Source organism: Poecilia mexicana, unplaced genomic scaffold (assembly GCF_051168715.1).
Source record: "Poecilia mexicana isolate PSO_F unplaced genomic scaffold, ASM5116871v1 scaffold_19, whole genome shotgun sequence".
Lineage (NCBI taxonomy): Eukaryota > Metazoa > Chordata > Actinopteri > Cyprinodontiformes > Poeciliidae > Poecilia > Poecilia mexicana.
The window spans coordinates 4444560-4459393 of record NW_028263388.1 but is presented as its reverse complement, the minus strand read 5'-3'; the positions used below and the strand labels follow the sequence as shown (position 1 = coordinate 4459393).

Here is a 14834-nt window from a genome sequence, read left to right as displayed (position 1 = left end):
TGTTCTCTAAATGACCATTTATATTATTTTGGCTGATACGATTATACATTAAATAAGCAAATAATCAACTCATAACAGTCGATTAAAAGCACAATAAGAAACTTAATAATAAAATGTTCTACCATATGAGCCTCAGGAGATGACTAAGGGATGAAGAGATGCTGATTTCTGGTTTTTTAGGTTCTGTCGGATCTGCAGTTCCTCCCTTGATGTATTCTGTCTGGTAGCACACTGTGCCAGGACTACACGCTTCTTTTGTTTTTTAAAATGACTGTCCTGAGAAGCGATAAAAGCTGGTAGCTCTTGAATTGCTACAAGATAAAGCTGTATTTCCCTCAGCCCACTGGTTGCAATGTTGACACCTTGAGATGCCATGAGACCTAAATTCTGAACATCATGGCATGGAGTGCATCCCAGATTTCCATGTCTGGCATGTAACCATTCATTTTATCTTTTAAACTGGTTCTATTGATCCTGTGTCCAGACAGAGGGATAATCAATAGTCCAGCATCATGACTTGTTTGTTCTGAAGATCCTGCAGCTTCCACTTCGTCTTCCTAACATGGCACCTCCTCACCCTGACTCTCATACTGACAGGAGGAACCACAGAGCTCTGTTAGGTTAAAGCTCATCTTCTGAAGTTGGGATGTTTTTTCTCCAACAGGTTCCAGAGGAATCACCTCAAACCAGATGTTGGACTGGATTTTATTTCACTGTCTTTTGTGAATGTTAGAGCCTCATTTTCAACAATGGAGCTATAAAGGTTGAACAAGGTTATCATTTTGGAGAAAGTCTCATCAATATTTCCACTAAATAAGAGGCAATTTTTTTTTTGATAAAGGAAAACCCTCTCAGACTGAACCCGACAGCGCCAAACTATTTTTTTATATTAGACAATTAATTTAATTTCACATAATCATCGCGGTAGAAGCCATTTGTTAATGAAACATATTTACCGTGTTTGATGTTTGTTGTAAATGACGTATTCACAAAGAACGAGATAATTAGTCCAAGGTTGTCGTTTATTGAACGTTCAGAAACTACGGCGGCTGTGATGCGCCAAAGACAAAGGTAAACAAAAGTGAAACAACCCGAACAGGTGATCAATTCAAAACCACTCGCACCTTTTTACTCTCCGTCTCTCTTTGTCATTTAAGCACACCCGTTGCCATGGCAACCGCTCGCTCCTCGAGCCGAGCACACATTACATTAAGAACATAACATTCACTCCGTTATGATATTAGGTTTGCAGGCTTGATATTTATTTTGCGATCATTAATAAGCGCTCATGAACACAGCGGTGGTTGATGAGTTAATTTTAAACTCCTGCTCTGCTCGTTATTTTGATAATGGAACCGAAACGCACAGAATTGCGCAAAACTTTGTTGTCACTGAGATTATTATTGTTGTTGGGTCATTAATTTGAGCACGTACGTTGATTTTTGTGTTGTTGTGCTTTAATAAAGTTACGAACGTTTTAAGCCAGTCAGAGGACCTGCTGGTCTCAGCGTCCTGGCGGCGTTCAGTTTGTCACCTAATGCCGAGATCAACTCAAAACTTTCCGCGACCGACGTGTTATTGCGCCCCTCCTCTAGCAAAGCACGTACAGTTCAGAAACAATATGAAATGGGAAAAAAGTTATTAACTGATTAAGTCGTGTTTTAGATTGTTCTTGAAAACGTATCACTCGCAGCTGCAGTGAACCCATTGACTTTTTACAGCAGACAGCCGCTCCTCTCTCTTGGAGGGGTACGCAGTACCCTGCCGTACCCCATTACTTTCACCATTGTGTTGCAGCCCATAAAGTATTCACACCACTTCATGTTTCTCCATTTTTTTATATTACACCTCTTTTCTAAATTGCACTACATGAATCTCTTTCCTCAAAATTTAACACACAAATAATCCATGTCTTTAAAAACAGAAAACCAAGAAATCACATTTTAATACAATTTACAATCAGGCTGTAATGTAACAAAATGTGAAAACAGCAAAGCACCGTGCTCTACTTCATGATTTATATTTATCATCTTTTACAAGGTACTGAATCCAATACTAGACTGTTTCATGGCAACGAAGAAAAGCATGAAAAGTATTAATGAAACCATGTAAATAATGAAAGTTTAATATAAAACCTCATAGTGCTATGAACCAGCACATGGTACAAACAACACCAAGAGCAAGAAATAAGAACACAACAGCACAGAAGCTAAAAACAGAAAATCGTCAGAGTGAGGGAAAGCTCATCTCTTCATCCCGGATCACTCCTCTCCCATAGCCGTCTTAATGATTTCCGCTCGCCTCAGCCTGGCTGCTTCCTCAAACTTGGCAGTGGCCTCGTTTCCAGTTTTGTTCTGTGAATGAAAGGAAACAAAGTTCTGCATCGGTCCAAGAACAGTAGTCTGGAATCAGGAATTCTTCCGTGAAGAAGAACGTACAACTACGAATTTGTGCTTCTCCTTCTGGAGTTTGAAGAATTCTTCCACGGTCAGCTCCTCTACTTTTTTCTTCAGGGCGATAAAGTGGCAGGATGATGAATGGGATCTGTGTTCCTTCCTGATAAAACAGAGCAACCTTAATAATCATGATAAATATTTACAGGTTCATACAATCCGTCTGCTATTAAATACAAAAAGTCTTGTTCTGGATGGCAAAAATAGAAAAGGCAAAGTAATCCAAACTGAACAGAAGTCCCATTTAAGATGCAGATGGGCTGCACTGATTCCTGGTCCATCACCAATATTTAAAAAGCCTGATCTGCCCATTCCGATTTTTTTTTGTCTAAAAAGTCACTAAATTTGTAAAAGAGGAGTTGACTGTTAACCGCACATGTTGGGCGGGTCTATCAGTCTCTCAGAGCAACGGAAGACAGTGGCTTATTTTCAGAGCTTTGTAACAGTAATCCTAATTACAAATACCATATTTTTCAAAATTCAAAGGCAGAAAAAAATAACGTTAGAAAAAAATGACAGTCAACCAGATGCCATTTTTTTTTTGTAGTAGGGAAAAAAGAAAAATAACCAAGCTCCTTTATTTGTTGAGATTGTTTGTAAAGGTGTAGAGCCAAAGAAAGGAAGAATGTACATATTGTATACTAACAGACTTGGAAAAGAGTTACAGTCTATTTGTAAGCATGGTAACAAGACACGTGTGGCCCAGTTAAGTGCAGTTCTTACTCTGGGTCGTCCTCTGGCTCCCAGCCTTCCAGCTCTTTGAGACAGAAGAAACACATGGCCGTGTCTGGGCTGTTCTCTGACGGCGTGTGGATAAAACCAGCTCTGGCCATCTACACCAACACATGAGCACACAGACAGCACTGAGACAACACATGTCCACAAGCTTTTCATTTCAATATTCCACACTCATCCAGACTCCAATTTTCTAAAATGAGAAACGTTTTATCTTTCCCACTTAGTGATACAAAGGAATACTTTTACCTGTATATTACAGAGGCTTGTCTGGCATAAAAAACATATTTCTACCAAGAAAAAAAAAAAATCATATTTCTGCGTGTATTTGCTAGTGCAGCTAGTACCTCAACTGTTCCAAGGCTATCACTGAAACATCTCTGTTTTTAGGAAGGTGTGCTCCTACATTTGGGACCCACTACTCTGTAGCAAAGAGTTGGTGGAAACCAATAATAATAAGAGGTAAAGGTTAGAATGGGATTCTCTCTAAAGAACTGTGATTGCAAACAGAAGTTGCATCTGTGTACGTATGGGGAAGATTTAGTGATATACAGACTGGTAGAAGTGAATACTTTTTCTAAAGAAGCCATATTGAATTGGGGTTGGTGATAAGCTTAGCTCCTACCTTTAGGACTTTTCCCTTTGGACCTTCTTGTTTATTTTTATGAATTGGAAACTTAAAATGGTTTACTTTGTATTAACTAACTAAATAAATAAACGAATAAATAAATATATACATGACAAATGGCAGCGCATGCCGATATTCCAACGTCTATTTGTAGTGCTGCTTTAAAATGTCTCGTCAGCTAACTGTAAAATATACTATTTAGTGAGCTGTTGTTACTTATAAAATCTTTGAAACCAGCCACCTACAGCAATAACAGTATGTAACCTCCAGCTAGAACGACCCAAAGAACAAACAAAAAGTTTCATGTTGCAGCTTCATATGAAGTTATTTTGGGTCACTATGTTAACAGTGGGAGTCTGCGGTACTTCACCATTTCATACTCACGTTCTCAGGAGTGCACGCGCAGTCTTCGTCAAACGGCCACCCTTGAAAGGTTTTAAGTCTGTTCTCAAAAAAATAGAACTCGATATCCTTTTCATTCAACGGGCCCATTATGTGTTTCACAAGCTTAGCTCATAAGTCTATCTGCTAACAACTGCTAAGCTAGAGGGCGTTTTCAAATTTCGGCGGATGTTCACTTCGGCTGTTTTGATTGGACCTTGCCTGCCTTCTTCTTCGTATGTGGTTAAACAGCTCGACACGTTGACCGGACGCCACCTAGTGTCATACAGAGCTCTGGTGTAGTGGGAACATAAGTGAGGTAATTTTTCTAAGTGTCAGTATTGTTTGTTTTTAATTGTATTTATTGTTTCTCTGCTTAATGAAAATACTTTTTAGCCTACTCGCTCTAGAGCTCTAACTTCAGTAAAACAAGAGGAGAGGGCGGAAAAAAGAGAAAAACCCTCGGTCTTTTTTTTCCATAGCGTTTCCGTCTAATGATCATGGGTAATGTAGTTCATGACTGTCATTGGTTAAAATAACGAGGCGCGGGACTTCTGACGTTTTTCTCTTGTCAACAGCTGGTAACAAAGTTGACTTGCAGCTCTTCGCCACTAACCCTGCTGATAAACTAGATGTGTAGGAAACGTGTCGCCTTGATGAAACTTTGTAGTCATGATGGAAGGACGGTGTGCTGCTGAGTCTTGGGCTGAGTTCGGCCTTTTAGGAAAATCTGGAACACCGCTGGTCAAGTGTGGAACTGGGACGGATGTTTTCATCTGTACTGGTGGTGAGGAGGTTTATGTCTTCACTGCGCAGGAGAAAACACTCAGGGTAAGCAGGTTTATGCTTGAAGTGATTAATTCACAGATGCAAGCTAGAAAGTTTATGTTTCTGTAATTCAGTTCCTAAGGTCCTTCATATGCTATATAGATTCATTTCACACAAACTGTTGAAATAAGCATTTGATCATTTCGATGCTAATGAAAATCCACAATTACGTTTCTTAGAAAATTCTAATATTACATAAGACCAATAAAAATAAATTCTAGAAACAGAAATGTCAACCACTGAAAAGTATGTCAACTTTTCATCAACACAGCACAGTGACCAGCCTGCTTCTTTAGCTTGCCCTCTGTGGGGGGTGTGCCTGTCTGCTGGATCAGCAGACAAGGCAGCGGTCATTACATTATGGGACATTAATACATTTCCCATAATATATTAAAAGTGTGTTTTTATTGGTCTTACTTAATATTCTAATGTTGTGTTTTCATTATAGCTGATGAAAACACAACTCCTTCCTCTTACTTCCTGTTTGGTTGCTGTGTTGCAGGCGGTTCTTCAGATGCCTGCTGCTGTGAGGGATGTTGTTGTCAGCCATGATGAGCAGCTCCTGTTTGTGGCATGCTGGAGTGGAGTTTACTGCGTCAATGTCCAGCTGCTGGTACCCAGGTACAAATCACTTACTGTCACTCAGTAGCATAAACTATGTTCACTCATCAGGCAAATGCAACCCAAATCTGATTTTTTATTTATTCTTTTGTCAATTTTTGACCCATACCCATCTGAACGGTCCAATTCCGATCTTTTCACCCGCAAAAAATCCAATCTGAAACACATGAGAAACTATTTTGGATATGTATTGGATATGTTTTCAAAGCATCTGCAGTCTGAACTATAATGTGCATTTTATCCAGCTTTTATGTCATTGATGTCAGATATGCATCATAATTAGTTGTAAACTGTTCACACAGAAGTCTAACTTTCAGACAAAAAAATTGGAATTGGTCAAAATCGGATATCAGGCCAATCAAGGTTTCCCCCGAAAATCTGCGTATCCCTGCTAGTTTTAGGGGCCGCTAGGGAGTCCACCAGCAGGAGGTAAGGCCTGGTGGCCCGCCAGGCTTATAAGACACTGGGGGAATCCTCTGGCATTTTGAGGATGGGTGATCGGCTAGAAAACTGCTGTTGTTGCGCCTCTAATGTCTGTAAATCTGATTTGACCTTTCATCTGTTTGGGGATCAAAGTTTCTCCCATGATGCAGGTTCTGGTCCCACTGAGTTGAAGATCTCTACCGAGTGTCTCGTTGCCGTCGCCGACAGAGCGTCGTCCCTCCTGGTTGTTGGTTCTGTGCTCCTGACCCTTTGCCGGACCGACGCGTCCTGGTCACTGACTCTGTATCAAATCCAGCGGACGTCCCAGTCCGACCCCTGCGACCTGCTCGCCTCCTTCTCTCTGCCGCTGGTCTCGCCTAAAGTTCAAAGCGACGCAGAATCCAGATGTGTGCTGGTGTGTGTGTATCCTGGCAACTTGATGCCCGCCTCCTCCCCTCCTCATCCGCTTCGTTCCCACTATCCCCTCCAGCCTCTCCTCTTCAGGCGTCTGTTTGGGGCAGAAGCGGCGCTCTCCAAATCGCCGGTCGTGCTCTGTGGCCTGCCAGACGGACGCTTGTCCTTCCTCCCTCTGCGCATTCCGGGATCCAGGCTCCGGATCCTCCACAGCCTCGAGCAGTCGGTCGTGTTTGTTGGAGCATCTGCTGTCATGGAAACCGATGCAGGTTGCGCAGGGTGCTTGATAGCTCTGGGCAAACAAGGCAGAGCCGTTCTGATCAGGGCTGGCAGGGCCGGATTGGAGGGAGGCGGCGGCACCAGGTTTACCCTGGGGTGCGTTCCAGGTCCTGTGGAGTGCGCCTGTATGGATCAGAGCCGTGTTTACTACAGCACCGGGTCAGACCTGCTGATGGTGGATCTGTGGGACGGTTCTTCTGGAACAGCAGGAAGACAGGGAGACAAGGAGGACGAGGCATCCCGGTCCAACCCTGCTGCCTTCCTCACACCCATCAGTTTAAATGTGAGCGGAGTCGTGGCTTTGCACCAGCCTACATACAGCTCTGCAGGTGAATGGATGACACCTCACATGGTACCATGCAAAAATATTCACACCCCCTGAATGTTTTGTCACATTTCCAGCGCAGAATTAAATGTGTTTCACACAGAGCAGGCCCAAGGCATATCATCAACCTCCTAAAAATGTCCTAAGTATTTTATTTTTATTTTGTATTTTTGCAAAAAGTGATTTTTGAAAAAAAAAAAAAAAAAATCACCATCTATTTTTTGTCAAAAGATGATTCAGGGGAAAAAAATAGACTTCTGGCAAAAAAATGACTTGGACATGATGTGAGTCAAGCGGCTGCTTATGGCCCTCCACACCACCAGGAGGCCCCACAAGCACCAAGCTAGCATGATAAATAAAACTTGTATATATAAAATGGGCTCTTTGCACCTCAGCTTCCGCGTTTGGGGAAAAGCGGCTCGATTGTTTCCGATCCAATACAAATATCATTTACATTAGGTGCTTGCAGGGCTTGGCCAAGGTTTGTACATCGATCCGAAGCCCCAACAAGTCAGCTGGAGAAAGGTTTTAAGATGTTCGCCTCGTTATACATTCACTGACACGAAGGTGAGTTTTACTTAAACTTTGTGGCTAACATTAACGTTAGCTTATGCTAGTAGGCAATATTCTCGGACATTGTTCTTGTAAAATGTGCTATTTAAGTATCTAAACATTCTAATGGACAATGTTTTTATCTTATTTTCTAGTATATTATGTGTGTTTATTGTCGTTAGTGTCACAGACTAACGGGGAGGTTACGGTTCGGGCTTTTTACTTCCGAAGCCTGACGAAGCTCAACAAGCCTCATAGCTTGACAGTAGCGCAGCTCTGGTGTCAGAGATCTGGTTCAGCTGTTCAGGTTCAAAGTTGCTGCTTTTAGAAAAATATGACCGTGTTGCTTCATGTCTCCGTGTTATTTCGTTTTATTACCTTTGCATGTTTCTTGTGAAGAGCTCAGATAGGACGGTGTTTACAGCAGGATGTACAGGCGGATCAGTTGCTCGGCTGTCTGGCTCTGGTCTGGTCTCTCGTTCCCATAAACTCTTTCAGGCTGAATATAGAAGTGATTCCACGGAAATAACTCAGGGAGGCTCCTTTATTTACCATCCGTATCCCCGGTAGTTTTAGGCTGATCCGGAGTGAAGTGAAGGCTGCAAACTTTGCTGTGCGGCGTTAGCTGGTAGCGACAGATATTTACAAGCCATCTTCTTAATTCAGGATCGCTTGGAAATTAACGAAAACTTAAAAGCCCATTATATTAGGAAGACAACAATGTTAATAGTATTGTTTTTTTGCATCTGAAATACGACTTAGTCTTTTCTACCAGTCATGGTAACTCAAAGCGGAAAAAAGTGAGCCGCATTAGCTCCTGGAGATGTGACGTCAACGCCTTAGGTGCAAAGAGCCCATAGCATTGAGTAATTCAAACTAAATGCTGTTTCACATGGAAAATGATTTATATATCATTTTTATAGTTATTACACATGTAATAGGTAGAGTTCTTCTTGCTGTTGGCTGCTGCCTCTGTTGGGAAAATATAAGATATCAAACTTGTTTAATGTAGCGTTTATTAGCTGATATTACTTTCATATAATTTAAATAATATGTCACACTTAAATACCACAAAAAAAACGATATTTATTGCTTTTTAGTTTGCTACTCCTGTAAGATTAAAATCAACAGCCATGATAACATCAGTATGATGTCAGCTTATTGCAAATAATGCAAATGATAGTTGGTATGTTGGTTAGGAAGGAAGAATCTGGTGTTAACATGTTGCTATGGGGGCCCCAATGAAAATCTGCTTAGTTTAAGTTTAAATCTTCACAATATGTCAACTTTTTTATCTGATTAACTAATAAATTGTCAAAATAATCATTAGTTGCTGTCCTGTCTCATCAGTAATAACCAGTTGCCAACATGTTGACTTCTCCTGATGAAGTTGCAGTATAATATGCTTCAACTATCAACAGCAACTAGGCAATGGTAAATGTACTGCAGACTGTGTGTAGTTGATAAAAAATAAATCGGATACAGGCCGTTTTGCAGCATAAATTTGATCTAAATTTGAAAATTTCAAAAGTGATGTTAAAATGTGATTGTGAACTTCGTACCTTGTGTCATTTAGTCTCGTCTTGTGAATTTCAGTTAAAGTTACATCTATAGTTCATATGTTCTCCATCTAACCTTGGCTGAGCTTTAGTTCTTTGCATTGAAGAATTGGAAAGAATTTTACTTTCTAAACCTGCAAAACTGGTAGATTTTAATTTATAATAACTTGTAGACTCATACCCTTCCTCTTTTCAATCATTCACTACCTTCTGTTATAGTAATAAAGTGACTGTCTGGTTCGGAAGCCTTTATCTTAAGTTCTTTAGAGTCTTTAATCGTATTTAACCTTTGAACCGTTCTGTGTGACGTCCTGAAGGTCGTGGGTTGGTAATGTGTGACCTTCACCCCCAGGTGAAGTTCAGCTGCTCAGCCTGTCGGTCAGAGGGCGGCTGCAGTCCATCCGTCTCCCTGTTAGGACACAGGAGGACAGTTTGTCCAAGCGTCCCTCCTCCCAGGTTGGACGCAGCGTCGGGGACATCCTGTCTGCCATTGGGGACATTTGTGAAAGGTGCACCAACCGAAGGACGTCCGTTTGTTTTAGATTCATGAGTGAAACCAGAGATGAGTTCAACCAGCTGTGTTTCCGTTTACAGTAAAACTGCGCAAATTGAAATTAGGAAAATAAATTTGCTTAATGGGACCACGTTCAGAAAAAAACTCACTTTTTTTGATAAAAAGTTTTTGTGCTACGATGGGGTGGTTTTTCAACAGTAGCAAAAAGGATGTATTTCTTAAAACTGCAATGGAGACGTTTATTTCATTTATTGGGTTTTTTGTTTTGTTTTGTTTTTTTGTTTTTGGACTATGTGCAGCTGGCTCATTCCTCTTACAACATCACAATTCATAAAAAGTTGTGTGTAATTCCAACATGTTGAATCCCCAGCTCTAATGTAAAATGGCCGATTATAATTCCGTCGCATATGTAGCCGCTCCCTTATGAGGGAGCTGGTCACTCCAACAGCTGAACAAGACGCCGACGTCTCCTCTGATTGGCTGATAGATAATGAGCGCTAGCACCATGGCTGAATTATGAATATATCTAATGTAGCTGTTTACATCCATCACGGCCATAATTTTTATTTTCTTATCGCATGAACAGCTGATTCACGTGTGATTTTAATTTAATTTCTTATTTAATTGTGGTTTTTAGCAAAATATAGACAAAGATTTGCTCACAATTGTAATGGAAACATAGCTACTGGGTGAAAATGAAACTCTTTCCAAGTTTGTTAACTAAATAGCCCTCTAATGATATTTTAAATCGTATCTTCAGGATCTTTTACTTTGTGTCCCAACTTTCCCAAACATAAAGTGGTTTCATCCTGTTTTCCTTCAGAGCATCAGTGCTGAAAACCATCATCAGATCTAAGAATCAGATCCTGAAGCAGCTGAATCAGGTGATGAACATCAGCTTCCTGCTGTCGAACCGTTCAGAGTCTGACTTGAAGCCGGTCAGATGTCGTGGTTCGGTACGGTGGAGCAGACTGCTTCAGAGAGACTCCCTGAACCTGACATGCGTCCTGGAGAACTTGAGTCCTTTCATCCTGGAGCGGGGCTGGACGCTGAGCGTCACTGTCCTTCCTCTGTCCTGTCCTCTAGAAGCAGGAGGGGAAGCCTCGTCTGTGAACTACTCCTTCCCGTTCAGCGGTCTCGGCCCGGAGGAGTCGGTGGAGGTGTCTCTGCCGGTTGCGACGGCGGGCGACGCCTCTTTCCCCGTTACCGTGACCTGCTCACTCCTGTTCTCACTCTGGAGGTTTCTGGGACAGGAGGAGGCGACGGCCCCTCTGGACTTGCAGAGCGCCTGTTTCAGTTTGCCCTTAAACACCCTGACGGTGGACTGGCTGCACGCCCTGCGGCTCAGCGACCCGCCGGCTCCGGCCCGGTCCAGCAGCAGCCCAGCAGACCTCCTCCAGGGTTTTATAAGCTCACGGCAGCTCCGGTGCAGAGGAGGAGGCCAGGCGTCCAGACCGGAGGAGTATTCTGCTAGAGTCCGTGTGTCATCAGAGTTACTGAGGGACGCTTTGGGGTTGGCCCCTGGGAGCCCCCGTGTCTCTTTGCTTGAGTGGCTGTTGTCTGAAGGTTGTGGTGGAGTGAAGATGGAGCGCAAAGGAATCAAGACTGACGGGAGCAGTTCGGTGATCTGTGGCAGTGCACCGGATAACGCCACAGTCAAACTGACTGCTGAAGAGGTGAACCCTCTACTGGAGAGACCCGGTTACTCTGACTGGCGTTTTCTGGTTTAACCTGAGCGTCCGTCTTCTGGTCTGCAGGTAAACGTAGAGGAGAAGACGAAACCCCTGGTCACCGTGGAGGTTCAGGTGAAGAGCTTGTCAGTTGCGGCCGTGTGCGGCCTGCACCACGCCGTGCTGCGTCGCATTCAGGTACACACCCTGCGCTCTTAAACGTACCAGCAACCTCAGAGGAGCTTACAGGTTATTCTCAAATTTTTACTCAAAATCTGCCAGTCAGAGTTTTCTAGAACTTGTTAAGGACGACTTTAAGCTTAGCTGTTGTCTCCTCCCTTTAACCTGGTAGGAGACGACAGGAAGCAGATAAGTGTTCCAGCTCCTATTTAACACAACCGGAGTCAACAAACAGTCACGCCCAAATGTGTTGAGATGGATTAAAATCTTGTTTTTCATAAACCTTACCACAGTGTTATGTTGAACGTAACTCCAAGAATCGCGTGTTCTCACTTTTTCTCATGGAGGATTCAGAGACTAATCAATCGATCGGCTCCAATATCCTAAATTCTGTGTGATTGTTTGTGTGTCTTTGGATTCCCATCTTAACTCACAGTTAAACATGCTCCTCAGTGTCAGTTATCAACAAAAGTGAAACTTGTCCTCCAGGAAAATGTTTTTCAATATTTTTTACAGATAAAAATCTGAAAAGTGTGGAGTTTATTTTTATTTCTCTCACTGAGGTATTACATTGTGGAACTACCTTGTGTTCCACATGAGGTTGTATGTGAACAGCAATATTTAAGTCTTTCCACAGATATATGTATAAATATAAATGTAATCTGTTTATCAATCATTGCTATAAAGTATAAGTTAAAATAACATTGAATATGGAGATAGAAGATAGAAACAACCTTTATTGTCCCACAGAGCAGAAATTCAGAAAAAATTTAATTTGAAATGAGCATCTTTCTGATTGACTGCCAGTCAAATTCATCAAGCAGCTCTGAGGCTAGAAATGGAAAAGTTTCTGACAAGAAAACCCACAAGAACTGTGGAGGTTAAATCCAATTTAATGTGATTAGTATAAAATATTACATATCTTCTTACCGCAAGAGGGGATTGGTGGATAAGATGAGCAACATCAGATTAATAGTCATAATGTAAATACCTGATGAAAACATTTTCAACCACAGAACTCACTGCCAAATAAAATCAGAAGGCATGAGGCAGCATGTACGCTACATGAATGTAATAATTATGAAACAGTGAATGAAAGACTGTTTTTAGGTGACATATTAACATAGAAACAACTGAAAAACAAAACAAATTTCTAATTTTTTTTCTCCTAAATAAAGTACAAAAAATAAAATTTACTTTTACCATTATATGTCTAAAGCATAATAACCTCTAAAAAAGTCAAGTAAAGTTCAGCATTTCTTTACATACTTCGCAGCATTGTCTGTGGATTGCAGAGGGGGTCAGCAGCTAAAGGTTAATGTGTTTGGGAGGCCATGCCATGGACAAATTTAGGAACCTCTGATTTAACATATTTGCTATCCTGCATTTTCAAATTTTGACCTTGTTTGTGTCTGTTTGGAACAAACGGCTCTGTTCTCTCACACAGACTCTGCTGCAGAAGGCCGGTTCCTCCAGAGTGGTTCCCACTGCAGATCTGAGGCTAGCGCTACAGCAAGCTGAGGTAACACTGGGTTTTATTCTCAATCCTGTGTAGAACACAAGAGACGTGTATGACACTTAAACCTGAGATGTCCAGAAAGCGACCAATGGCGTGGTCTCTCTCTCTCTCTCTCTCTCTCTCTCTCTCTCTGTTTCTCTTTCTTGCGCCGTCAGGAGCAGCGAGGTCAGGTCTGGGAGGCCAGCAGTGTGGGCGTATCCTCTGGGCAGACGCCGCCGCTCCTCCTGCGTGTTTACCAGCAACTCAGAGACGGCCCTCTGCTCATCCTCTGACACCCACTCAACCGACCTTCGACCCCGCGCTACCTTCTAGAACCTGAGGATGAGGATGATGAAGCTGCCTAATTATCTTCTCATGCTGCAGTTCCTCTCAGACACCAGAGGATTCGGGGCCTGGCTGTAAAGTTCGGATCACAAAGTATTCCTACCCTTTGAACTGCTTTGGCTTTTAGAACCACAGAGGCAATATATTTTATTGGATTTTAGGTGTCATGTCAACACAAGGTGAAGCATAATCTGGAAGAAAAATGAGAAGCTGATTTCTGTTTTTATCATTATTATTATTATTATTATTATTATTATTATTATTAATAAGAAAAGACTGAAAAGTGTGGTGTGCCTTTGTATTTTTCTACCAGCTTTTTACACCTAGAGATGGAAACTTTTCTCCTCTTTTTTGCTATAAAGTAAGATTTCCAAGTCTTGGCAAATTAATTTAAGTCTGGTCGTTGACTAGGCCATTCCAACACCTGAATATGCTTTGATCGTTCCGTCTCTGAGTGAATGTCTGGTCGGCCTATTGGAAGCTGAACCTCCACCAAGTCTCGTCTCCTCTGCAGCCTTCAGCAGGTTTTCCTCTTTCACTGATTTTATTTAGGGGTATCAGAGTAAAGGAAACTGGATCTGAATGCCACAGAGGATTTGGTTAAAACAAAACATAAAAAGCCAATGCTTATTTTTCCTTCCTCTTCAGTTATGTCTTACTTTCTGTTGGGGTTTCATATAAACTAAAGCTTAAGTAAAAAAACAAAACAAAAAAAAAAAAAAAAAACAGGGAAAAGCACAGAGTGGTTTTGTAAAGCAATCTACATTAAATACATTTTTATGAACTCCACTTTCATGGTTTTTAGCATGGCTTATTTACAGTCTAGTTTGAATTGTTTTTGTTAAGTTTTAAACGTCAGCTGAGTTTTGTGGGACTTGGTGATCAAACTCTCTTTCTTTGTTCTATATTGTGAAGAGAAAGGAATAAATCCTGTCTAATTTACATGTGGTTGATTGATCAGTAGTCTCTTGGAACTGGAGGAAGTGGGCAGATGAGATGATTCTTCCTCTGAGGGAAGGTTTGGTTCCGATCGCTGACGGGTCTACACCATAAATGTGTTGAGAACAGAAACATGAAGCTTCCAGGTTAACTGAGCAGCAAAAGGAGAACATGAATAGAACCGGGTTATCTGTTGAAAGTGAAACGCTCTGTGTCTCAGTGAGGTTGCGTAATTTGACATTTCAAACATAAATTTGATTAAAACGCTTTGGCGACAGGATGAGGTTGGGTTTTCTTTTGGCCGCATTGAATTGATTTATTTCGCCAAACTTAAATGGAGACACTTTTTATTGCGTCACACAAGTCACATGACACACAACCAAATGTTACTATGGTTACCACTGGCGCAAACCACAAAGAAGACAGGAAGTGGCAGGAGGATAATCACGTCTGATTTGAATTACGTTTCATATTCAATGGAAACGAAAAT

The 14834-nt window shown here is 41.6% G+C and overlaps 2 protein-coding genes across 2 annotated transcripts; one reads left to right on the top strand and one right to left on the bottom strand.

Annotated features, from left to right (window-relative positions):
* Positions 1 to 1818: 1818 nt before the first annotated feature.
* On the bottom strand, positions 1819 to 4396 carry birc5a (baculoviral IAP repeat containing 5a). Its single transcript, XM_015000355.2, has 4 exons — positions 4201 to 4396; positions 3177 to 3286; positions 2439 to 2556; positions 1819 to 2354 (listed from the first exon to the last, which is right to left on the bottom strand). The coding sequence occupies exons 1-4, from the start codon at positions 4306 to 4308 to the stop codon at positions 2262 to 2264; spliced, it is 429 nt and encodes a 142-aa protein (XP_014855841.1). The 5' UTR covers positions 4309 to 4396; the 3' UTR covers positions 1819 to 2261.
* Positions 4397 to 4748: 352 nt separating this feature from the next.
* Positions 4749 to 14347, top strand: faap100 (FA core complex associated protein 100). Its single transcript, XM_015000350.2, has 8 exons — positions 4749 to 5028; positions 5528 to 5646; positions 6223 to 7091; positions 9551 to 9707; positions 10536 to 11388; positions 11470 to 11580; positions 13010 to 13084; positions 13237 to 14347. Exons 1-8 carry the CDS (start codon positions 4870 to 4872, stop codon positions 13351 to 13353), a joined length of 2460 nt encoding a protein of 819 aa, XP_014855836.2. The 5' UTR covers positions 4749 to 4869; the 3' UTR covers positions 13354 to 14347.
* Positions 14348 to 14834: the final 487 nt, after the last annotated feature.

Bases quoted from the DNA above. Each gene is read 5' to 3' on its own strand.
- birc5a (XM_015000355.2), bottom strand. From the start codon at position 4,308: ATGGGCCCGTTGAATGAAAAGGATATCGAGTTCTATTTTTTTGAGAAC. The intron at 2,557-3,176 runs GTAAGAACTGCA...CTGTTTTATCAG, and splicing joins GAGCCAGAGGACGACCCAGA to GAAGGAACACAGATCCCATT. The intron at 2,355-2,438 runs GTACGTTCTTCT...TTTCATTCACAG, and splicing joins AGAAGCACAAATTCGTAGTT to AACAAAACTGGAAACGAGGC.
- faap100 (XM_015000350.2), top strand. From the start codon at position 4,870: ATGATGGAAGGACGGTGTGCTGCTGAGTCTTGGGCTGAGTTCGGCCTT. The intron at 5,029-5,527 runs GTAAGCAGGTTT...GCTGTGTTGCAG, and splicing joins CGCAGGAGAAAACACTCAGG to GCGGTTCTTCAGATGCCTGC. The intron at 11,581-13,009 runs GTACACACCCTG...TCTCTCACACAG, and splicing joins CCGTGCTGCGTCGCATTCAG to ACTCTGCTGCAGAAGGCCGG.